Raw genomic sequence first — 26,310 nt, 5'->3', positions numbered from 1 at the left:
TGCATAAACATAAAGTTATGCCGTATAAAGGACTTGCATTATGTTTTATCATTGATAAACAGTTCAATATAAACAAAAACATGTATGATGTGTAACTATTTGTCATTTAAAAATGTTTTTCATGGTTGCAAAGGCAAATTCCACCGCAATTCAAGAATGACCCAGCAATCAAATACAGTCAGTCTGGGAACTGAACCAGCAACCAACCAATAACAGTGAAAGCGCACTACACCTAGGCTACCTGTACCATATTGGCAGAGTTSGGTAGGTTACAGTTACTCGTTACCTGTCCAAAATTGTTATTAGTAATGTAACTTTGGAAATAAAATAATATACCAACGAACATTATTGGACAAACCTTTTCAGGAACTTCAGTATCCCTTGGCGTTGGGTAGCAGCAGATTATTTAATCTTCTTTATCCTGTGCCCAAACTCAGTAACAATCTGATTACTTTTAGTTACTTTTGGATTACTTTCCCCAAAAGAGCCGTTAGAAGAAGACAAAAAGGATCCATCGAACACATTTGGTGTAACATCACAGTGGTCTCTGACTCGGGTGAAACAAACTTAAACTTCTGCCTTTTTTCAATGCTGAATTGAATGTAATTGAGAAAACAGAAAATAAATTTTTTAGGAAACATCCTTTCAGAATTTAAAAGTAATCCAAGAAGTAATCTAGTTTTTCAAAAGTATCTGTAATCTGATTACAATATTTTGCTGGTAAAGTAACTGATTACAGTTTTTTTGTATTCAGATTATTTCACTTTAATCATGTCGCCTCTTTTACCCACTTTATATGTATATACTGTATTCTAGTCAAGGCTCATCCTATATACTGTAACTACTGCTGTACACAATTGTTCTATTCATATGCTGGCCGTTATGTCTATACACACCATCATATACATATATATTTATATTCCGCACTCTGACATTGCTCATTCTAATATTTTGTATATTTCTTAATTTTGGGATTTGCGTGTATTGTTTTGTATTGTTAGGTATTACTGCACAGCTGGAGCTGGAACATAAGCATTTCGCTAGACTCGGGATAACAACTGCAAAATATGTGTATGCAACCATTTACTGTACTCCTTAAACCTATGTGGGGCACAGGACAGACCACTTTGACGTAAGGCTCCATACCTTGTAGCCTAGCCTAAAGGCTACTTTTGTTGCTCGTCTGAAAACGAAAGAGAAGATGTTTCTTACCGCTTTGACTCCATCTACTGTTCAATTCTTTGTGGATTTATAAAGCACCAGTATAACACACACACATGTATGTGAATAGACGATATGTAGGATAGCCTAGGATTACTTCAAATAAATGTTTTGAGGATATCAGAGTGATTGCAAATCAAGTTATATATTTGAAAAACAGAGATATAAGRCACTATAAATAACTATAATCATGTACTTTGCTCTCATAATGTTCTAAATTAATATTTGAGTAGGCCTGTCTTACTGTGGTCCCTGGTTGGTTGTTGGTAGAACGTTTGCCTTGCGCGATCTTGCAAATTCTCTCTGTCCCAGCAGGCAATGCACACACCACGGAGAGCGTACGTAGTGATAACAGGCTAGGACAAGCTAGCAACGGAGGCTTTTGTGGTTTTCAAAACATTCCAGAAATAAAACCTATAGTTTATGCAAAAGAAGTCAAAGAAACAGCCTACGTGTCATCAGCAGGATTAGGTGAGTTTCCTATCATTTTACGTGCACAGCGTATTTTATATGGGAGATTGCCGGAGTGCTTGGAGCCCTGAAACACGCTGCGTGGGATGGGATGGTCGGTGCGGGCGCTGGATCGGCCCTGCTGATGAGTAAGCATCACGTTGGACAGTATTACAGGATGGCTCGCTAAGAACTGCTTACATTCTCTTTCATATACATGTATGTGTTGTTTCTGTTAAACATTTGTTTGGTCAAATATGTTTGGATAGGGCCTGTGTTTTCACTAGCGGCGGCATCCAAGAGCACGGTCAGGAATTTGGGAATGGAATCTTGAGTATCGGGGTGAGGTGTGCTGTGGGGAATGAGGATTCTCTTAACATTTTATACAAAGTTATTGTTCACTTCACCTGGGTTACTAGGCAATATTGCATTTCGCATAGTGTTTGCTTGATGAACTTCGAGATATGTAGCGGCAAGTTTTTGCCTATAGTATGCCCTATACCGCTACGCCCCCTCCTACTCTTGCACATGCTTTGTAACCTACTTTATTAGAGATCGTAAAGTTGATGTGTTTGTGCATTATTAGGTTCGACTTTTTAAAACATTTATTTAACCTTTATTTAACAAGGACTTCGACAATACCATCTTATTTCTTGACATGAATATCTTGTTTACTTCGTGGCACTGTTTGCGGTAGTTCACAGTAGGTTACAGGGGTGTAGCAATATGCCCCCCTCCCTTGTCGGCTGGTGTACTCTTGTCTTTCGTTAAGGCTATAGCAGATAAGTCCCCCTTCTAACCTTTCACAATATTGCCCCCAGATAGGGAAAGGCTACCTGGAAACTTGAACACAGACAACCTGCATAGCAGTTACATAATGGGGTCAGCTCCATGCTGAAATTCGTTATGTATAGGCAACTAGGCATTAGTGTGCTGTGAAATATAATTCTAGTGTAAACGTTTTATTGAAATACTGCTAATCTTAGAGGAGGAGCTATGAAGCCTCCCACTTCTTCCCAATCACGTCCGGTGTCATTTACACACAACACTGGGTCACCCCTCTGATCATCACCCCTCTAAYCAGGAATAACACAAAGCCATGACATCACCCATCCTCTGTTCTGTAGAGGTCACGGAGGAATATTTTAATTTGTATATTTTGTTTAATGGGTTACAGGTAGTATTGTCTGGTTACTTGTCAGTGAAGACAGAGAGACGGAAAGTGGACAGACTGAATGTTTTTGTGGGTTTCCAAAAGCGATGTACCTTCCACATCGCTGGTGATGTGCCTTCCACATCACTGGTGATGCTGTCTGATGGGTAGTGTTTGGGTTTGTGAGGGCAGATGGGGCCATCATGCTTCTCTGACATGAGGTAGGCAGTGAATGTCCTGTTTAAATCAAACCTATCTACTGGCGGTCAGAACAGACAAACACATTAGTATGTTGCTTATATCTGTGCAATCCTTTCTATGGGTGGGAGGGAAGACCCATAGGGTTGAGCTGGCCCTACCACTACCCAGCCAGAGGAGGCTGTATGTGGGGTAGTGGGGGAGACCAGCAGGGGAGTAGAGGGTAAAGGTTTGGATGAAGAATATTATGCTTCGTCAGACATGAGTGATTGAAAACACACACGGTTATCAGTTATCTATCTCCCAGAGAAGTGGTGTGTGAGAATATGTATGGAAAGCAATCCATTATGTTACAGCAAGCAAAAAAGCTGTGTTTTGCATATTTTATTCTATAACTCTGTATGTGTGTGTATATTGAAACAAGCTAAATTGCTCCTTGCTTTTGCACCTCCACATTTGCCTGTCTGAGTGCACACACACACACTATTTACTGTTTGTGCATGGTGGGTAATCCTACATCTGTTATGTGATATCACACATTGTAACGTACCTAGGAGCCAGCTCTGAGGCCCCGATTGGGTGTCTGTTTCCTGCACTACCCCTATAGACCAGCATTAGGTAATGTACAGTTGAAGTCGGAAGTTTACATACACTAAGTTGAGTGTGCCTTTAAACAGCTTGGGAAATGCCAAAAAATGATGTCATGGCTTTAGAAGCTTCTGATAGGCTAATTCACATAATTTGAGTCAATTGGAGGTGTACCTGTGGATGTATTTCAAGGCCTATTTCCAAACGCCTGAAGGTACCACATTCATCTGTACAAACAATAGTATGCAATTATGAACACCATAGGACCACACAGCCGTCATACCGCTCAGGAAGGAGATGTGTTCTGTCTCCTAGAAATGAACGTACTTTGGTGCGAAAAGTGCAAATCAATCCCAGAACAACAGCAAAGGACCTTGTGAAGATGCTGGAGGAAACAGGTACAGAAGTATCTATATCCACAGTAAAACGAGTCCTATATCGACATAACCTGAAAGGCCACTCATCAAGGAAGAAGCAACTGCTCCAAAACCGCCATAAAATAGCCAGACTACGTTTTGCAACTGCACATAGGAACAAATATCGTACTTTTTTGAGAAATGTCCTCTGGTCTGATCAAACAAAAATAGAACTGTTTGGCTGTTATGACCATCATTATGTTGYGAGGAAAAAGGGGGGAGGCTTGCAAGCCGAAGAACACCATCCCAACCGTGAAGCACGGGGGTGGCAGCATCATGTTGTGGGGGTGCTTTGCTGCAGGAGGGACTGGTGCACTTCACAAATAGATGGCATCATGAGGCGGGAAAATTATGCAGATATATGGAAGCAACATCTCAAGACATCAGTCAGGAAGTTAAAGCTTTGTCGCAAATGGGTCTTCCAAATTGATAATGACCCCAAGCATACTTCCAAAGTTGTGGAAAAATGGCTTAAGGACAACAGAGTCAAGGTATTGGAGTGGCTATCACAAAGCCCTGACCTGAATCCCATAAAAAAAATTGTGGGCAGAACTGAAAAAGTGTGTGCAKGCAAGGAGGCCTACAAACCTGACTCAGTTACACCAGCTCTGTCAGGAGGAATGTGCGTAACATTTCTCAACCTGCTTTTGCTTTGTTATTATGGGGTATTGTGTGTGGATTGCAGAGGATTTTTTTGGTTTATTCAATCAATTTTAGAACAAGGCTGTAATGTAACACAAAGTCAAGGGGTCTGAATACTTTCCGAAGGCAATGTATGTACAGTTTGTGCATTGGATAGGCATACGCAGAGCTTTTATTTCAATTTGGATGTTCCTGATGGCCAATTTAGATTGGCTGTTTTAGTGTCATTAGTGTGGTGTTATTTTGGTCTTTGCTGATATGAAGATGAAAGTCTCATATGAGTTCACATACTACACTGCATACAATCACTTACACACAGACTTCCCCATTTTGGCCTCCAGTTCCATACAAGAACAACGGTAGGTTTTCCTCAAACTATTGAGAAAAGAAGAACCTACTATAGTTAACAAGAGGGATATAAACTCAGCCTAACTCCCATTTCGCTGGTGTGGCGTTAGTGTGTAACATGGGAGAAACCAGGAGCAACAGAAAATGTCAGCAGGGCAGGTGTAAACACCACACCGCCACCCTGGCCTAAAGGCTTCTGCATGTTTCGGTTCGGCTGGCGCCTAGCCCAACTCTGTCAGCTGAACCAAACGTATACTCCCTTAAAAGACCTTAGCTTGAAAAAAAACAGTGGTACGGTTTGTCCGTCTTGAGATGTTGTAGCCTGTATATACTTCCTCAAAATAGTTGAAATGAATCTAAGATAATTCATGAAAGATTTCTTGAGTTTTGACATTTTTGCAATTTTACATCGAACTAAGATGTTTGGTGCAGTATTTCTCAAGTGAAAACATTTGCATAAAAATMTGTAATCTATCGTTGAATGACGACAAACACTTACTTAATGGAAGTACTGTTGACCAATGAACGATGAAGAGGATTAGACTTCAGGTTAAAAAATTTGTGTGCATGAACAGCTGAAGAAAAATTACAAATATCCTCACCGGAGATCAAAATTAACAAAAATGTCAGTGGCGTCATAATATATGCACAAACTGTTTCAGATGTGAAGCATGGGGACACCTAAAGGAACACAGGGCAGGTTTTAACACCCCTCCACCCTGTTCTAATGGAACACAGGGCAGGTTTTAACACCCCGGCCTAACTGAACATACAGCAAAGGTCTGGAATTTCCAGGCTGGGATACCATGGTAAAGTTCTGTGGGTGGGGTGCTGTTCAGAGAGAGTGAGTGTGGGGTTGTTTGGTGTTTCTGATGTGGGTGTTGGGTTGTGTGCGTGTGCAAGATCTACATGTTTACACTGAACTTGGATCATATAGGCGAAGCGCTGAGCCCCCCAAGGCAATAGGCAGTAGTGACATGTGCCAGCTCAAACCGGTTGCAACCAAATCATTCTGATCAACGGAGCAATGAACGGAGCAAAGTACAGAGCGATCCTTAATGAAAACCTGCTCAGGACCTCAGACTGGGGCAAAGGTTCACCTTCCAACAGGACACCGACCCTAAACACACATCAAAGACAATGCAGGAGTGGCTTCGGGAAAAGTTTCTGAATGTCCTTGTGGCCCAGCCAGAGCCCAGACTTGAACCCAATCTAACATCTCTGGAGAGACCTGAAAATAGCTGTGCAGCAACGCTCCCCATCCAACCTGACAGAGCTTGAGAGGATCTGCAGAGAAGAATGGGAGAAACTCCCCAAATACAGGTTTGCCAAGCTTGTAGCCTCATACCCAAGAAGACTGGAGGCTGTAATCGCTGCCAAAGGTGTTTCAATAAAGTACTGAGTAAAGGTTCTGAATACTTATAAAATGTGATATTTCAGTTTATTTTTAATACATTTGCAAAAATGTCTACAAACCATGTTTTTGCTTTTTCATTACGGGGTTGTAATTGTAATACATTTTAGAAGAAAAATGTGGATAAAATCAAGGTCTGAATAGTTTCCGAATACACTGCATATGACATTTAGCAGACGCTTTTATCCAAAGCGACTTACTTACAATCATGCGTGCATACATTTTACATATGGGTGGTCCCAGGTATCGAACCCACAAGTGCCGTGCTCTACCAACTGAGCTACGGAGGACCACGGATGGAATTGGCATGTCCTATTGTAGTCCATGTTGATGGTTTTATACGTAGGGTGCGTTTGTAAATTCATTCTGGCTATCTACTCTGATTTTCAGAGCACTCTCATCTGAGTGTGCCAGAGCTCAGAATAGATTCATTTACAAATGTGCAATACCCTTTGAATATGACCGCTGTCAGTAAACGTCGCCAAAACGTCGGCCAGCAGCACAGTTAGGCATCAATGCTCTAAATAACATAAAAACCTCCCGTCTAGCTCTGCTAGGGCGAGTAAATGGTCAGAGTGAGGTGTTCTCTCATTTGTGTCTGGAAGTAGCTAGTAAGCTAGCCAACATTAGCCAGTTAGCTTGGATGCTTGACTGTCGTTGTGAGGTCAGAATGCTCAAATAAACCCAACGCTCCAAGAGCTGCTCTGAATTTACAACGGACAATCTAACCCAGCTCTGAGCACACTGGACAGTGTGAATTTACCAACGGGACAATCTAACCCAGCTCTGAGCACACTGGCACAGTGTGAATTTACCAACGGGACAATCTAACCCAGCTCTGAGCACACTCTGGCACAGTGTGAATTTACCAACGGGTCAATCTAACCCAGCTCTGAGCACACTCTGGCACAGTGTGAATTTACCAACGGGTCAATCTAACCCAGCTCTGAGCACACTCTGGCACAGTGTGAATTTACCAACGGGACAATCTAACCCAGCTCTGAGCACTCTGGCACAGTGTGAATTTACCAACGGGACAATCTAACCCAGCTCTGAGACCACTCTGGCACAGTGTGAATTTACCAACGGGACAATCTAACCCAGCTCTGAGCACACTCTGGCACAGTGTGAATTTACCAACGGGACAATCTAACCCAGCTCTGAGCACACTCTGGCACAGTGTGAATTTACCAGCGGGACAATCTAACCCAGCTCTGAGCACACTCTGGCACAGTGTGAATTTACCAACGGGACAATCTAACCCAGCTCTGAGCACACTCTGGCACAGTGTGAATTTACCAACGGGACAATCTAACCCAGCTCTGAGCACACTCTGGCACAGTGTGAATTTAAGACACCCATAGGTGTTCTATAGGGTCACTTTGTTTCTTCCAGGGAGGGCAGCATTGGAAGTGTCACTGAAGTGTTGATTTCATAGTAACATCAGAATAGCATGGTTTTTATTGTGCAGTCCTTGTCTGATGACTGAGTCAGTTAGTATACTAAGTTACTCTGGACATTGTGTGACTCCATTTGGATTGATTGGGTTTATTTTGGGTATGATGAGGACAAGGCATTGGGCCTAGAGGAAAACAGAATACAGGTACCAAGTTTTGCTTGGGTAAAGGAATCATTCCCAGTGTGTTAGTGATAGACATGTGATAGACGTGCGTATTTTGTTTGGCATGTTGAGTGACCCTGACCGCTGACGTGTGACCCCTGCCCTGTAGGGATGGAGTTCCCTGTGGACGTGTTGGGATCAGTGAGACACGAGGAGGAGGAGCAGGAGGCAGAGGGCTACATGACCCAGCTACGATACGTCAGCCCCGACAAGGCCGAGCGCTTTACCCTGCCCAGCCACKGAATGGTAGTCACACAAACACACCTACAGTACTACATACATGGTTTGTTTAGTTGACTCTAACCCCATGTCTCTCTGGCTCTCCCTCAGATCTGTATCAGTCTGTGTAARGTTGGTTTTGTTCCCATCTATGGAGGAGACCTGAAGCATAAGATTCTGGCCCTGTTCTCCCCAGAGGACCAGCTCACAGGTACATCCCTCCCTCAGCACAGAACTAGTCTCTAGCCTCTTGTCTGTCCGTTGATACAGTCACAGTGTAAGCTGGTCGTTTCCACCACATAGATGGATGTAAGCTATTTTATTTAAAGCTACAAGCTTACACACATCAGATCAAAAAGTTTCGTTATAATGTCTTGGGGTTTATATTTTACAGACACGTTTGGATTCTAACTAGATGTCATACTCATCTAACTCTAATTCTCAATGTCTCTCTCTCTCTCTCCAGCGGTAGCTTTGTTTCTGGCGGGTCAGTGGTGGTCTGTCGAGGACATCCTCAGAACCTCCGACCCCTCCAGAACTGGCCTCCTCAAGGTTCACAAACTGCAACACATACAACACGAGATGATTGTTGAGTTGACACATCGCGAAACATAAAGCTWGCACATTGAAACACACAAACACAAGGTGTCACAAACCGACTCTGTAGAGGATATTGGGTTTGTCTGTCTGGTGTGAGGAGAGGCTCAGTCTGACAGGATATGAGGGAGGACACACAGGATCCTACAACAACATGACTGAGAGCACACACACACACACACACACTAACCTGGCATGTTTATCAACCCAATGAAATGCATTATGACATTGTTTTGAACAGAATCTCAACCTCTGCATGTGTTGCATGTGTGTGTTTCTGTCAGTGTGCCCAGCAAATGGTTCTGATTAGCATCGAACAATAGAGAAACACACAGCGTGCACATGTACAGACAGACACACACACACACATACATACTGGTAGGAAGTGTGTTATGGTGGTATAAAACTAGGAGCAGTGTTCAGGGCCATGATCCAAACCCACAGTTAAATGTCAGTTCTATTGTTTGGCAGAGCTACAGAGCTGTAAAAACAGTCACTTCCAACATTTACGTGGGAGGTGAAAGACTACTTATGCCATGTACTGAGCCAAGGTACTTCTGATTCACGTGTGTCCTACTAGAGTGCATGTCAATTGAGCAGAGAGGAAAGTGTGTTCAGTGTGTTTCATGTAAAAACTTCAGAGGAGAGGTGTGTGTGTTATCTTAACATTTCATTAAGTGACACTCTGTATCTGTGTGTGTGTCCCAGGTGAGGAGTCTTGGTGAGCGGATCGTCCTGTACATTCTGAACCGTATCGTGTACCGCGTGGGTGAGATGGACAAYCCTGAGGTGCCCTTCCTGTGCCACGGACAGAACCACTTCGCCAAGCTCCTTTGGAAGGATGGACACGCTGTCGGTTTCTACTCTGTCAAACCCAAAGGTGAGCGGTCTTTGTCTGGTCAAACTGTCACTGTGAGCGGTCATCTTTGGTTTCAATCCATACTGCTCTTATTTGATAGGTGAAGTTAGCTGGAGATTTGGCACTGGGCAGTACCTTAACTTACACAAGGCTGTCCGTGACCCTTAACCTCCTGAAGATGATTACTATAATGACAGACTTTATACATAGCATTAGTCAATCATGTCTCAATCAATTATAGCATACTTTTAAGACATGAACTAACAGAAAATCTCTTCCTCTCTCTCCAGACAGCTTGTGTAATAGCTTTGTGACCCAACGCTACCAGCTGCCTGTCATGGACTCCATCTTTGTCAGGAAGTGTCATCGTGGAAACAGTCATGGTCTGCAGATGTTGGAGGATTTTGTGGACTCTTTCAAAGATGACCAGCTCGGCCTGAAGTACCCTCTCTCTCTAACCATGTATAAAGGTTAGTAGTAGTAGTCTCTATCTCTATCTATTCAATTCAAGGGGTTTTATTGGCATGGGAAACATGTGTTAACATTGCCAATGCAAGTGAAGTAGATAATATACAAAAGTGAAATGAACAGTAAACATTACACTCATAGAAGTTCCAAAAGAATAAAGACATTACAGATGTCATTTGTGTATGTATACAGTGTTGTAACGATGTGCAAATGATTAAAGTACKAAAMGGAAAATAAACAAACATAAATATGGGTTGTATTTACAATGGTGTTTGTTCTTCACTGGTTGACCTTTTCTTGTGGCAACAGGTCACATCTTGCTGCTGTGATGGCACACTGTGGTATTTCACCCAGTAGATATGGGAGTTTATCAAAATCGGGTTTGTTTTCAAATTCTTTGTGGATCAGTTTCCACCTCATTTTGTGGGCAGTGTGCACATAGCCTGTCTTCTCTTGAGAGCCAGGTCTACCTACGGCGGCCTTTCTCAATAGCAAGGCTATGCTCATGTAACTGGTCTGAAATGGCTAGCTAGTTAGCGGGGTACGCGCTAATAGGGTTTCAAATGGTGATGTCACTCGCTCGGAGACCTTGAAAAAGTTGTTTATTTTGCTCTGCAAGGGCCGTGGCTTTTGTGGAGCGATGTGTAACGATGCTTCAAGGGTGACTGTTGTCTGTGTGCAGAGGGTCCCTGGTTCGAGCCCAGMTAGGGGCAAGGAGAGGGACGGAAGCTATACTGTTATATTCACCCATCCTGAATGCATATCAAACAAGATATGGAGCTGGAGCACAAGGGACAACAAACTCTACTGAGTCACTACTGGCACAAGTGAACACCAAGATCTCATATTTTGTCTTTGCTATACAAGCCATCTGCAGGCAGATTCAGAGGAATCTAAGGTTGATCAGTCCTGAGAACCTCATAGACAAATACGATGCCAAGTACATCATACAACACTCGTCCTCACATRACATTATCCCTTGACACCATTCTACACATCACTTAGATGGCTTTACATATCCATGAATATTCCCCAGAACAACAGAAGAAATAAAGAAAAACCTTTTTAAAACAGAGTTAGAAGAGACTGGGACTTCTTTCCTAGTTTGGTGGCTAAGCCCTCCATAGTGAATGMTCTCTGAGCCATTGTCTCAATAAGACGACTTACAGATTTCACTACCCTGCCAGTGCGTGTTCTGACCACATCTTGCGAATCACGTGAACCTGGTTTTTGTAAGTCTTGGTCACTTGCTAAATCAGCTGGGGCAACTGAGTCAGGAATACCTGAAGGTTCTGTGTCAGGGACTACAGCTACACTGTCATAGTCAGGAATGCTAATGGAAGTCTCATTATCGAGAGATACCTGAGCTTGGCGGTTTTTGTTTGAATTGTCCCTGCAGCTGTACGCTGACTGTTCGTGCTCCATCTCATCTCTGACTGTCTCCTGTCTCTCAGAAGATTCCTGACTTGCGGGGTCATCTACTCAACTGAGTATKCATGAACTGGTCATATCTCCAGAGCTTTCCTCTTCATCAAAGTCTGAAAGGTCCATTGACTGACCCTCACACTCGGGATCTACAGCTCCATCTGARTGAGATTCACATGAATCATCCTTAGGTGTTTKTACCGGCAGAAAGCTGATGTCTAGAAGAAGGTTCCYATGTACCACCTTGGTGTTTCCTTTATCATCCACCAGCTTATGTATGTATGTTTCTGTCAATGGCCTTAGCTTCCCACTTGTCCGCAAGTTTTCTTTTTCTCCTTTGTTAGTGAGAAGCACCCTGTCTCCTTTTTTCAGGTGAGTGCCTCTGACATTTCTGTCATAATGTTTGGCCTGTTTCTGTTGTTCGTTAACTGTATGCTGTTGAGCGATGCTCGCTGCTTCATGGAGATGGACATCAGTGTTTTAACATAGCTACTATAGTCAACAACCACAGGATCCCTCAAAACTTGCTTGAACATTTACATCAGCAGGGAGTCTCGGAACGCAACCAAACATGAGCTGGAATGGAGCATAGCCAGTGGTTTCGTGAACAGTAGCATTGTAGGCAAAGGTTAGAGTTTGTATCTGCTGCGGCCATTTCTCTTTAGCTTTTAGAGGGACTGAGCGAAGCATATTTCCCAGAGTTTGATTGAACCTTTCTGTTCCCCCATTCCCCATGGGATGGTACGCAGTTGTGTGTGACTTGGTGACAGCAGAGAGCTTGAGAAGTTCTGCGATTAGCTCAATCTCAAAATTGGCCCCTTGATCCGTGTGAATCCGCTCAGCAAATCCATAAACGCAAAATACGTTGTACCATATCTTTCTGGTAACTTGCTTTGCCGTTTGATTTGAGCATGGAAAGGCGTGAGCAAACTTGGTGAAGTGATATGTCAGAACCAATACATCCACTGAGCGTTGCTTGTTGTATTCAGCACTCAAAATCGAGACGTACTAACTCCATAGGCGCGGAGGTTCTAATGCTTTCGAGGGGAGCTCGAGCAGACGGCTCAGGAGACTTAGCCAGGATGCATCTRCGACAGCACTTGACATACTCCTTCACATCATGCTCCATCTTGGGCCAGAAGAAACGCTGCCTTGCCAAATGAAGAGTTCTAGCTTGCACTTGGTGGCCAGCAAGGTCATGTACACCACTCAATGCTTTCTCCTTCATATTTTTGGTCAGCACATACTGATGTCTCTTTCGTTTGCTCAGGGGGTCCTTTGTCACCCTGTTGACCCGGATCACTGGATGTCGTCGAGCCCAGTGGCAAGATGAGGGACGGAAGCTATACTGTTACACTCACTGAGTCTGTACATATGCAAAGCTTTCCTTAAGTTTGGGTCAGTCACGGTGGTCTACTAGCATTCTAGTTGGCTGTTTTTTGTAAATTCTTTCCAATGTGTCAAGTAATTATCTTTTTGTTTTCTCGTGATTTGGTTGGGTCTAATTGTGTTGCTGACCTGGGGCTCTGTGGGGTTTGTTTGTGTTTGTGAACAGAGCCCCAGGACCAGCTTGCTTAGCTAACTTCTTATGGATAGGGGGCAGCATTTTCACGTTTGGATGAAAAGCGTGCCCAGAGTAAACGGCCTCCTACTCAGTCCTAGATGCTAATATATAGGGAAGCTGAGAGGTCAAATATACTGTTAATATTTTCTACTGCCAGGTTTACACCTTCACTATTATTGGGGCGGCAGCGTAGCCTAGCGGTTAGTGTTGGACTAGTAACCGAAAGGTTGCAAAATCGAATCCCCGAGCTGACAAGGTACAAATCTGTCATTCTGCCCCTGAACAAGGCACTGTTCCTAGGCCGTCATTGAAAATAATATTTTTTTTCTTAACTGACTTGCCTAGTTAAATAAAGGTAAAATAAAATTACAGTGAAACATTTTGTCCAGGAAATTGACTAGAAGGGATGGAATTTGTGTTTGCCCAATAGTTTTTTGGTAGGTTTCCACACGTCTCTCCTTCCATCTATAGCATGTATTAATATTATTCAGCTCCTTTGGCTTTGATGCCTCATGATTTGAGCAAAGCTCTGTTCAAGTAGATTGTGATTTTGCTGTGATCTGATAGGGGTGTCAGTGGACTGACTGAATGCTCTGAGAGACTCTGGGTTGAGGTCAATGATGAAGTAGTCTACAGTACTACTGCCAAGAGATGGGCTATATGTGTACCTACTAGAGGTCGACCGATTTAATCAGAATGGCCGATTTTTAATTAGAGCCGATTTTCAAGTTTTCATAACAATCGGTAATCGGCATTTTTAGACACCAATTATGGCCGATTACATTGCACTCCACGAGGAGACTGAGTGGCAGGCTGACTACCTGTTATGCAAGTGCAGCAAGGATCCAAGGTAAGGTGCTAGCTAGCATTAAACTTATCTTATAAAAACAATCAATAAATCTGAACATAATCACTAGTTAACTACACATGGTTGATGGTATTACTAGTTTATCTAGCTTGTCCTGCGTTGCATATAATCGATGCGGTGCCTGTTAATTTATCATTGAATCACAGCCTACTTTGCCAAACGGGTGATTTAACAAGCGCATTTGTGAAAAAAGCACTGTCGTTGCACCAATGTACCTAACCATAAACATCAATGCCTTTCTTAAAACCAATACACAAGTATATATTTTTAAACCTGCATATTCAGTTAATATTGCCTGCTAACATGAATTTCTTTTAACTAGGGAAATTGTGTCACTTCTCTTCTGCGTTCTGTGCAGGCAGAGTCAGGGTATATGCAACAGTTTGGGCCGCCTGGCTCGTTGCGAACTGTGTGAAGACCATTTCTTCCTAACAAAGACCGTAATTAATTTGCCAGAATTTTATATAAATATGACATAACATTGACGGTTGTGCAATGTAACAGCAATATTTAGACTTAGGGATGGCACCCGTTAGATAAAATACTGAACGGTTCCGTATTTCACTGAAAGAATAAACGTTTTGTTTTCTAAATGATAGTTTCCGGATTTGACCATATTAATGACCTAAGGCTCGTATTTCTGTGTTTATTATAATTAAGTCTATGATTTGATAGAGCGGTGGTAGGCAGCAGCAGGCTCGTAAGCATTCATTCAAACAGCACTTTCCTGCATTTGCCAGCAGCTCTTCGCTGTGCTTCAAGCATTGCGCTGTTTATGACTTCAAGCCTATCAACTCCCGAGATTAGGCTGGCAATACTAAAGTGCCTATTAAAACATCCAATAGTCAAGGTCTATGAAATACAAATGGTATAGAGAGAAACAGTCCTGTAATAACTACAACCTAAAACTTCTTACCTGGGAATATTGAAAACTCATGTTAAAAGGAACCGCCAGCTTTCATATGTTCTCAGGTTCTGAGCAAGGAACTTAAACGTTTGCTTTTTTACATGGCACATATTGCACTTTTACTTCTCCAACACTTTGTTTTTGCATTATTTAAACCAAATTGAACATGTTTTATTATTTATTTGAGACTAAATTGATTTTATTGATGTATTATATTAAGTTAAAATAAGTGTTCATTCAGTATTGTTGTAATTGTCATTATTGCAAATATATATAAAAATCCTCCGATTTAATCGGTATCTGCTTTTTTTGGTCCTCCAATAATCGGCATCGGCTTTTTTTGGTCCTCCAATAATCGGTATCGGCGTTGAAAAATCATAAACATTCAACCTCTAGTTTAAGGTGTACCTAACATAGGAATCCCCTCGAAGCCTACCATTGACTATGTACATGCCCAGCGTGTGACAGAGCTGCAGGAGTTGTGACCCATTTTTGTTCGTTATGTTGTGCCTAGAGGGGCATATGGGGGAGAGAATGCTGTCCCATCCAAGTAGGTGTTTGTCCCCCTGTGTGCTGAGGGTGTCAGGTTCTTGTCCAGTTCTGGCATTTAGGTCGCCACCGACTAGTACATGTCCCTGGGCCTGGAAATGGTTGATCTCCCCCTCTAGGATGGAGAAGCTGTTAAAGTATGGGGATTCTATTGMSGGGATATAGGTAGCACACATGAGGACATTTTTCTCTTAGATAATTTCTTTATTAATTTCTAGTCAGATGTAAAATGTTCCTGTTTTGACTAATTTAATAGAGTGGGGTTAGGTCTGCTCTATACCAAATTAGCATACCCCCTGAGTGTCTTCCCTGTTTCACACCTGGTAGTTTGGTGGATGGGATTACCAGCTCTCTGTAGCCTAGAGGGCAACCAGTGAGTCCGTCACCTTTTATACCATGTTTCTTGTAGGATGACTGTCTGTATTTCCAATTTCTTTGAAGTCTGGGTTCCTGCTCTTTAGGCCAAAGGCAGATGACCTCASACCTGGTATATTCCAGGATGAGATAGTAAAAGCTTTTTGTTCCATAGTGTCTAGTGTGGTTTAGGTCCGGACCATCACAGTAGGTGTGAGCAGAGCATGTTGAGCATCTGATACATACCTCTTAGGTTGCAGGCTGGGGCTTGGGTGGGTGTAATAGTGGGGGTTGTGCCTGTTGCTCTACTCACGGCCTGGGCATATGTCCTGCTATCATATTGAGGTCCTTGCCGCAGGGGGCAGGCAGAAGGGGCATAGGTCTGATATGGGGGGCTCTCTAACCATGTATAAAGGTTAGTAATAGCATGCTAGCTGCTTTTTTGGCATGAAAAACATTGTCAATATTGCCAAAGCAACAATATATACAATATACATTGTAATAAAATTATAAAGAATAACAAATAATAATAATAAAAAAATAATAATAAAATGGTAACAGTCAATAGTAGAAATATAATAAATATAAAAAGCTAAACATGGAAAATGAAACTATAACTAACTTATAACTGTCATCTTCACCATTACATCAGTACTACAACTACCATCATCATTACTACTACCACCACCATCACTAAACTGCTATCAGCCCTACTACCCATACCACTACTATTTGGAATGATAATCACAATAATAATAATAGTAATAATACGTAAGTTACTGTTTACTATACAGATGTTATTATTCAGTGTCTCTCAGGCTATGGCAGGCAAATACGTATTTGGCTGCAAGAGGAGCCATTGCTCCTTCGCCCATGAGTATTTTTAGTTTTTCCTCTGGGTTTAATAAGTACAATTTGGAATAAATGTAGCAATTTCTGTGAATGATGAATCTCTTGGTGAGGAATATTTATCACAGTAAAGGAGACAGAAACAGAGATGCACTGTCTCCCCTGTTGTGCAGTGACCACATACACGCTCTTCTTTGGGTAGCCATGTCGTCTTATGTCTGCTGGTTTCTATTGCCAATTAGGGGTCACTCAGCCTGTACTTGGTAGGATATGTCTCTGCTTCGTATCTGACAGAGTAGAGATAATCAGCCAATTCATATTCTCTGTTTAGGACCAGATAGCAATTTAGTCGGCTTTGGGATTTTTTCATTTTTCCAATGTTGTAAATATGAGACCTTTTGATTGGTTCATGATTTTGTTTCCTGGAATTCTTTCTTTTGAAGCAGTGCTGGTGTCAGCTTGGTTGGTTAGGTCCAACACCAGCTGACTGAGGGGGCTCGTTTCTGGGCTCAGCTCTTGGGTTTGAAGTGCTTTTAAATTGCAGACTTGAATTTGGACTTGAATTTAGATGCAGCCAAAATTATGATATTTTCTGTATTTTCATTACCACTGGAAAGCGGCCCAATTCTGCCCTACATGCATTAGTCGGTGAATTTCTCTGGACTTGTAGAATTTTCGGACAGAATTCTGCATGTAGGGCTTCAATTGGATGTTTGTTCCACATTTTAAAGTCCAGTTTATTGAGTGGCCCCCAAACCGCACTTCCGTAAAGAGCTATTGGTAGGATTACACTGTCAAATATTTTGGTCCAAATTATAATTGGGATGTTGATTTTGAATTATTTCAATTTTATTGCATACAATGCTCTGCGGGCTTTTTCTTTTGAGTGCATTCACTGCCATATTAAAGTCTCCCGATGCAGATATGGTCAGACCAAGGTACGAGTACTTTTTAGTGTGTTCAATTATTGTGTTGTTCAGGGCAAATTTCTGTTTCTGACATCTGGGTTTTTTCTGGAAAATCATGATTTTTATTTTGTTTTTTTATTTACTGCCAGGGCCCAATTATGGCAATATTGCTCTAGAATGTTAAGTTTCTGTTGAAGACCTTCTTTGGTTGGTGATAGAAGTACCAAATCATCAGCATAGCAGGTATTTTACCTCTGTGTCAAATAGTGTGAGTCCTGGGGCTGGAYAATGGTCCAACATGTCTGCTAATTCATTGATATAAATGTTGGAAAGATTTGGACTCAAACTGCATCCTTGTCTCACACCTCAACGTTGTGAAAATAATTCTGTTCTTTGGTTTTTGATTTTTATTGCACACTTGTTTTCTGTGTACATACATTTTATTAAGTCATACACCTTACCACCATGCCCACTTTAGAGAATTGTTTAGAATAGCCCTTCGTGCCAAATAGAATCAAATGCTTTTTTAAAGTCAATAAAGCAAGCAAAGATTTTGCCATATTTTTATTTTGGTGGACGTGTTTATTAATTTCCTTGTATGTAAGGTGTGTATATATGGTCAGTAGTGCGGTGGTTGGGGAGAAAGCCAATTTGACATTTACTTATTACACTTTTTAACGGAAGGTTTGAATTATTGAGTTCAAAATGCTACAGAAATCCTTCCCAAGTTGCTGTTTACACAAATTCCCCTGTAATTATTGAGGTCTGATTTGACTCCACTTTTGTGGATAGGGGAGATGAGCCCCTGGTTCTAGACATCAGGAAAGCAGCCAGAAGTTAATACCATGTTGAACAATTTAAGCACAGCATTTTGCAACTCAGTTGTGCTGTTCTTCCATTTCATTTCTGCTGTTATCTAGACCACAAGCCTTCTTTGATTTTATAGATTTGAGCTTTTCATTTAGTTCTTGTTGGGTTATTGGGTAATCTAATGGATTTTGGTTGTTTTTAATAACTGATTCAAGAATGTTTAAAAAATTTGAATTTCTAATTGGTTCTGTTAAGTCTTTTTGTGGGATGTTTTTGTATAGATTATCAAAATAAGTTTTCCAAATTCCTTCATCTTGTATGTTTAATTCTTGTGGCTTTGTCGTGCTTAAAATGTTCCACACGTCTCAGAACTGATTTTGGTCAATTGTTTTCAATTTGTGTCTTGTTGGTATAATGAAATGTATTGCATTTCAGTGTAAATATTCATAGCGTAGCTCTGGGTTGTTTTTCTGCTTATGTTTTACATTTGTCTCAGGTGTTTTCTAATTGTTTTACATTTGTTATCAAACCATTTTTCAGAAACATTTCGTTTTTTGTTTCTGATGTTGCATTTCTTTGGTTTTCTCAAATTTGCTTTTGATGCTGCTTTTTGGAATATGCAAATGATGTTTTGAGTAGCCGAATTGACACTGTCTTTATTGTGTTTTGGTATTGTGAGTTATTGAAGAACTGTATAGTCTCTCGTGCTCGCTCTGTGTGTGTGTGTGTGTGTGTAAAGATTAGTAGTAGTTCGCTCGCTCGCTCTCTCTCTCTCTGCTCCTCTCTACTGTACTCTATAACTGTACAACTTTGCAGCCCCTAAATAAATAAATCGGTCAATCAAAGTGTACCATCTCTCCCTGACCTGCAGTGTGTGGCCAGTATCTGTGTCGGTACCCAGCTGACCAGGACCTGCTGTGGGTGGTAGAGGGAGTGGGAGGACCCTACCAGAGGGAGAGAGTGGCCAACAAGATCAAAACACTGAAAGGTACAGACACAGTAGCAGGAGATCTAACACCCAAGGGCCTGTCAAGGAGGATGTGATGTTTACAGTACCTTCAGATAGAAATGTGTTAAGTAMAACCTATATGATTGTCTGTCATGAAGAATAGGGAATCGCGACGGCAGCTCTATTCATTACATTTCTAACGTTCTGCGACCTAACTGATCCATCAGGACCGTAGCAGGATGATGGCAGTCCCGATTAGCTGTGCTGTGGGGACTTGGTGATGTCAGACACAGTGGCCAGACTCTCACATGACTGGTAGCTAATTGCCTTCTGATTGTTGTGCTGATTCCCATAAAGTGGTGCTCCCCGTGGTGACGGCTAATGGAGATCACCAAGCAGCCTCTCTGGACAGCACAGACGTCAACATGGAAGAGGGCTCAGACAACTGTCTGGACATCACCGTACGTCTATGTCTCTCTCTCTGTATCTGCCCTCTCTCTCATCTATCCAACTTTGTTCTTGTTTGTCTTTCTTTCCATTTTTTTCTCTCTCCTTTGCATTCTGTTGGGTTTCCTCAGTCTCTCGCCTCCTGAACAGCTATGTGGATGTATTTGTTGTTTATAGTTTAAGAATATCTTCAAACGTCCGATTTAAGTTGTGTAGGGACAATATAATCAAGTAATGAGGATTTAATATGGTCTTGTTTTCTAGGAGGAAGTTTTGGTGCTGAATAAGCCCCTCAAGTTAATAGAAGGTAAGTAGCTCAGAGAAGTCTTGAGTCCTGAAATCAATAACTATGAGAAAGATGTTGGTGTTGCTGAGTACATAAAATGCTATCTTTTGTGTGAATACACATTGGAATGAAAATGGCTACTGTCTAGCCCTGGAGGGCACACCAGTGTCAACACATACCTGGAGTAGTGGACATAAAAAGCGTGGCAGAGTAGAGATGGAAGACTCTGAGGAGGAGAGCCAGCCTCTGAAGATGAAGAGGTTAGACAAGGAGTCTCAGTGAAATAGAAACATCCATCAAAGTATTAATGAAATGTACGTATGAAAGCTTCCCATTGGCTGAAAATCATAACACCTCTGGTTTACTGTGTGTTCAGATTGGAGGAGGCAGAGCCCACCACCACAGCTGTAGAGGGAGAGGAGGAAGGAAGCGGGGGGGATGAGACCGAGTCTGGAGAAGCAGAGGCTGCTCTGTCCCCTATAGAGGAGGCCAAAGCTCAGGTGAGAGGATGACGGACGTGATTAGGATGAATACATCATTAGGAAACAACAGTTAATTTGGCTGTTCTGGGTTGCTTGTCTTTGTTGTTTTATGTTACTATGGTTGTTGTTAGCGAATAACCAGTCACTATCATAGCGTATTTCACACTTGTTGGGCCAGGAATTGCACCCTATTCCTTATGGGCCCTGGTCAAAAGTAGTGCACTTCCTAGTTAGTAGAGTGTCATTACATACAGAATGTGTGGTTAATCAGGAAAAGGAGGCGTTGACCATTGGTTGTGGCTTTTCTATCCTCAGGAGGCTGAGGTCAAAGGAGAACTGACTGATGACCAGGGAGAGGAGGAAGAGGTTGCCACACAGGAGCCTGATGCTGTGCTGGAGAACAGAACGACAGAGGAAGATATGGAAATGGAGGAGGAGGATACGAAGGAGGAAGACTCCATTGAGGCTAAAGTATGTGTTTCAATGCCTCAGTTGGAATGTGTGAGATGGGGCCATTATTGGAGAAATGGATTCACAGATGAGACAATAGGATCCTTTCATTTTTGGAAAGTTCCTGTTTGTACTGTGGACATGTTTCTACAGTATGTGTTAGAAAGGGAATTGAGGAATACGTTTTTCGCCACTACTTTTTTCTCTCTTTGTCCTCTGCAGGACACCGTAGATGCAGCTCCTGTGGCATCAGAGGAATTAGCTGAGACGGAAGCTGTGGTGAAGGAGGCTCCTCTCCTGTTAGAAGAACCAGACTCTGCTACAGAGAAGGCCCCTTCGCCTGCAGAGCCCTCCCTCTCTGGGGAGGTGATTGAGGAGGCAGGGGGCGAACCTCCAGAGGAGGCCGCAGCTACACCCATGGAAGGAGCGTTAGAGGGAGAAAAGGAGGTGGCGGAGAAAGCGGTGYAGGAAGAGGAGAAATCCATGGAGGCGGCCATCACAGTGGACAGCAGTAGCCAGGAAACAGTGGTCCAGGTGGGGMTYGCAGACCTGTCCTACCAGCCTCCGGAGGAAGGAGAGAACCAGCCTCTCACAGAGGAAGAAGGAGAGGAGGCGGCAAGAGAAGAGGTCAAAGAGGACAAAAAGAAAGAGGTAGAAGAGATGGAGAACGTTACAACCACAGAGGATGAGAAAGAGGAGGGAGAGAGTGAGAGCTCAGACGAGGGTGGCGACGGTAAGGTCCTTTGGAGGAGAGGCAGTGGCCAAGCGGCGGCGCCTAAACATAAATCTAAGAGACTGAGCAGAGTGGTCATGGAGCCCGAGGAGCAGGGCACAGAGCAGCCGGAGGTCATGGAGGAAGAGGAGGAGAAAGCTAGAACGACAGAGGAGGAAGAGGGGGCTGTAGAGAAGAGCTTGGCTGAGGAAGAGGTGGAGGAAGAAGAGCACCCACCAGTGATTGACCAGAGAGCATTGAGGAAGAAGAGCCGACAGGTCCAGGCTCCAAAGAAAGCCAAAGGGAAACGACGCAGCAAGATCTAAACAAAGCAGCCGTTGCATGTATAAAAACACACACAAAACACATGTTTAGAGGTGTGCAGTAAGGGATGTTTTCTACCTGGTTTTAGGGTTTGTAAGGCATCTAAAGTTAACATGTATTATCTCTGTACGATGTTGTTTAGATGTTTACTTTAGGTCGTTTTATGAAAGGTTTAAGTACATGAATACTCAATACTCGCTGTTGCAATAAGTCAATGTGAAGTCTTTTTAATGTTCAGGTGGGATTTTATTCTTGTTTCTATTGCCTTGTTCTTTCAGTACTGACTGAGATTGTGTTTCACAGGTCTGATGTGGTAGTTTGAAGATGATTTTCATTCTCTAGCTCAGTTAAAMTTTTTCCTATAGCCTGGTCCTACACTGAGTCTGTGGTTTTTACATTTATACTATTTACAGTATTGAAATAGTTTGGGTTGAAATGCATCTCTTAGTTTGSAGTTGTTGCAGGAGTCATTGAAGTTCTGTTCCAATGAAAGCCAGCTGACCCAGTTGCTCTTGAAGACCAGGTTTTGCTACACCCCCTGTTTTATGACCAGTCACTTGTATTAAGGAATGAAATGTTCCAAAAATACCTGGGGTTTTCMCTGTGTTGTCTTATCTCTTCAGATGCACTGAAATACTTTTTATTTAGGAAAAAGCTGTGCATGAACGTCAATTATAATATGTAAGTTGCACGGCACAGACGCACACATGCACATTGATATATAAACGTGTATACACACAAATATAGTATTTTGTGAATATACCCAGTAACTGTAATTTGAATAGGAAAAATAGATTTGGTTATTATTGTTCTTGCCCAAGTATAWTTCAAGATTATAATTTAGACTTTATCTTATATCTAATAGCATGTTTAATTGCAAGTGTATTGATTTAAGGCTAAAATATGTATATTACAGTAAGTAGATGATAGCAGAATTGAAGTGAATGTGACTCTATATACCAGCGATATTTTTGTTATATACACTGTTTTATAATGGCACAACATTCAGTATTTAGAAACAAAAATTTGCTGCACAAGTTGAGCTATTTCCTCAACTAATTTGATGCTGTCATTGACCGTGTCGCTTCACTGGTACGTTGAGCCAAAGATGTCAAGGGTACATTGAGCCAAAGATGTGAAGCAGAATCTGTCAGTGGGCTATTTATGTTCCATGGATATGGGTTCATATATAGACCCTATGCCTGGGTCGTATTCACTAAGCACCAAACGAAAGAAGAAAACCTTAAACAGGGACGGACTACCTGAAACTGATTTGAGTTTTTCTTTGCAAAACGTTTTGCTARGGTGTGTAGTAATGAATATGACCTGTGAGGGATTGGATGGCATTCCCCGGTGTTTGAGATGGTTCTAGACAGTTGCATTGACAGTAAAGGTGCTTTCCTCTGTATGGAAGGAAACCTGTTATGATTTGGCAGATCGTGTCAATGCAACTGTTGGATGTTATCCATAGAAATAGAACTACTCATTTACTTTAATAGGGATTCCCCTTTCTAAAAGGTATGTTTCTATGATGTAAACCTCCTTGATGTCAGAAGGACACTCTTTCCCAGATGGTGGATGAGTTGGGTGTCTACTACCCAATATCAGTAAAGCTGACACTATTTATCCATTGTTAGTCTATTGCCTGTATACCATATTTTTTTAAAGGCAAAGTATTTCTCTGTTAGTATGACTGCTGTTTGTTAGCTATAGCTGTGTCCAGGCAGGTCATGTAAAAGACTAAAAAGAAGCTACATCGTAAAACACCTGGTGGATCTCAATAGTCTACAGGGGTTTTGTCTCCTTAGCTCTCCTTCACCTGCARTGATCTGAAAACAACTAGAGAGAAGTTAAAGCAATATGGCAGAAACCTACCTGGGGATTTTCCACTTCCAGATCAGTGAAGGAGACGAGGACAGGATGCTACTGTATGCACCCCATTTGTTGATTGTGGAAAACCAGTTTCAACCACCACTACACTTGTGGCTTGATTCCTTTATGTATGTTGCTATCATCCACCTGTTAATACTCTGACCCCGGTCCCCCAAAATGTGAATAAAGGCTTAGTCTTAACTCAGATGTACGGAATGTTACACAGCCATGTTAGTTCTGGTTGTTTTCAGTTTGAATGTGTTCTGGATATAAGGCAACAGTGGAGGGAGCCAGAGGAGGAGTCATTGAGCTGCATTTAGTTTAGTATGGCCTGTACTACTGTTTTCAGATTCAGCTTGATCATAGAAGTCACCTCTTGGTGGTGCTCATATTCTGCCTTACTTGGCTGCTGTGGTTCCCACTGTCTTTTGTGTCTAGGGTGGTTTTATACAGACTGCCTAGATATCTACAGGATTAGGTTTGTGCTGGCTTACCACAGGGCTGTGTTTAGTGAGGTGCAATGTTACCGAAGGTTAAGATGGAAAGAGATTCTGTTAGCTGGGTACAAGACACTCCTGTCTGCAATGTTCAGAATGTGGCACCTTCCTGAACGTACCCTAATACTCTAAATCTTATTGACCTCATTCACAACCAATAGCCAGAATATGGCAGGCTTTAGTCTGTCTGTTCCAAATGATTCCCTATATAGTCCACTATAACCTTTATTTAACGAGGCAAGTCAGTTAAGAACAAATCTWATTTAGAATTACGGCCTACCCCGGGCTTACCCTAACCCGGACGACACTGGGCCAATTGTGCACCGCCATATGGAACTCCCAATCACAGCTGGTTGTGATACAGCGTGGAATTGAACCAGGGTCTATAGTGATGCCTCTAGCACTGATACGCAGTTCCTTAGACCGCTGCGCCAATAAAATAAATAAATAGTGCACTATAAAGGGAACTGGGTGCCATCTAGGATACACTTATGTTTGTTCTGTTTAATGTTTTCAGTGATCAGTTTGTGGTTGGAGAGATGGACAGTTTGTGTTGACACCAATGTAAGTCACATCTGCTATGGGAGTGGTTTCATTTCAGGGACTGATTTGGTTTAAAATCAATCAATTCAGGAGAAGAATCTAAACTTTCCTATGATTTCAAAAGAAAGAAAAATGTGTGCCTTTTTTTTAATGATCCCTGCCTGTGTTAGGGACCTTGTTCTCCGTGTTGAGCTTTATCTTTAATAAGTAGGATTTCAAATCACCTGAATTCACTGAGTTATAGTAGATTTAAACTAATTCCTGCATCTTGTCACTTCGACAATCTGCCTCTTGTGATGTTACTGGACATTTACTATTGGTTTGTTAGCTGTTTTAGTATGGACTTTTTCTTATTAATATATCTTACTGAACGTCTTTCAACCTATGAATTCCTTGTAGTTAATAACCAATTTTTTTCTGGAATTACACTTTGTATTTATTTGGTGTGTATCTAGCAGCCTGAGAGGACAGTAAACCCTCAGCTTACCTTTCCCCCTTTTTTAACCTTTTTTATTAGATCATTGGGATGGAATTAACAGAACGGAGTCAAACGTGGTTTTGATGTTTGACTCCGTCCCATTAATGCCATCTCAGCCATTACACTGAGCCCGTCCTCCTATAGCTCCTCCCACCACCGGCCATTGATTTGGTTATATCTGTATATCACGTAAACCTTGTAGAAAGGCACGTGCTCCAGATCTGCGGTGTGCCGCCGATGCTACAGGGACATCTCTCTAGGTGATCTCGACTCTTGCCTCTCCACACAGCCTGTCATATTCCCCACTGGAGCACAGCCTTCTATCTGTCTGTGTGTGCTTGCCGTCAGATAAGCCCAGCAGAGCCTTATCGTCAGCTGTCTAGAGTGCAGCAACGAGAGGGATGTGTGTGTGTGTGTGTGCGAACCAGGCTGGAGGTCTTTTATGTAGCCGTTTGTCCTGTTTATGTGTTCCTGCCTCTCCTCTTCCCCTCTCCCTCTCTCCATTGATGGTGTGGCGTGTATAATTGATGGCACCATATTGCTGTGGTGTAGCTGGTTTAATGGGGCTTGACACAGAAAGGGAAAGCTGCATGCAGCCAGGGAGGGGACTTAACCCTTTCACCTACCGCTCTATACACACACACACACAGGCACCCATGATGGTAGTAACATCAATGTGTTAATTACTCATACTGTTATCAGTGGACAGAAAAATAGAATATATTAGCTGTGTGATTCAACCACTGAGGCCCCCACTCTTTCTGACTCGAAGGGAACACCGATGGTTTTAGCAAGCCAGCGTTAMCTATTGCCCACTGTTTTGCTCGACTGAGTCGAAGTGT

General features: G+C 42.2%; 1 protein-coding gene across 2 annotated transcripts; it reads left to right on the top strand.

The window, feature by feature from the left end:
• The first annotated feature begins 1,520 nt into the window (after positions 1-1,520).
• Positions 1,521-22,442, top strand: LOC111981498 (soluble lamin-associated protein of 75 kDa). 2 transcript variants are annotated; one of them, XM_024012780.2, is made up of 13 exons: positions 1,521-1,692; positions 8,161-8,297; positions 8,382-8,481; positions 8,737-8,822; positions 9,576-9,747; positions 10,017-10,196; positions 19,300-19,416; positions 19,735-19,838; positions 20,089-20,131; positions 20,259-20,370; positions 20,487-20,610; positions 20,908-21,063; positions 21,265-22,442. In XM_024012780.2, exons 2-13 carry the CDS (start codon positions 8,163-8,165, stop codon positions 22,078-22,080), a joined length of 2,145 nt encoding a protein of 714 aa, XP_023868548.1. In that variant the 5' UTR covers positions 1,521-1,692; positions 8,161-8,162; the 3' UTR covers positions 22,081-22,442. The 2 variants fall into 2 exon arrangements, with proteins under 2 accessions (XP_023868548.1, XP_023868547.1); XM_024012779.2 differs by lacking the exon at positions 1,521-1,692 and adding an exon at positions 1,717-1,820.
• The last annotated feature ends 3,868 nt before the right edge of the window (positions 22,443-26,310 follow it).

This window comes from Salvelinus sp. IW2-2015, linkage group LG20 (genome assembly GCF_002910315.2).
Source record: "Salvelinus sp. IW2-2015 linkage group LG20, ASM291031v2, whole genome shotgun sequence".
NCBI classification, from domain to species: Eukaryota; Metazoa; Chordata; class Actinopteri; order Salmoniformes; family Salmonidae; genus Salvelinus; species Salvelinus sp. IW2-2015.
Note: the sequence above shows the minus strand (reverse complement) of the source record. Positions and strands in the feature narration are given on the sequence as shown.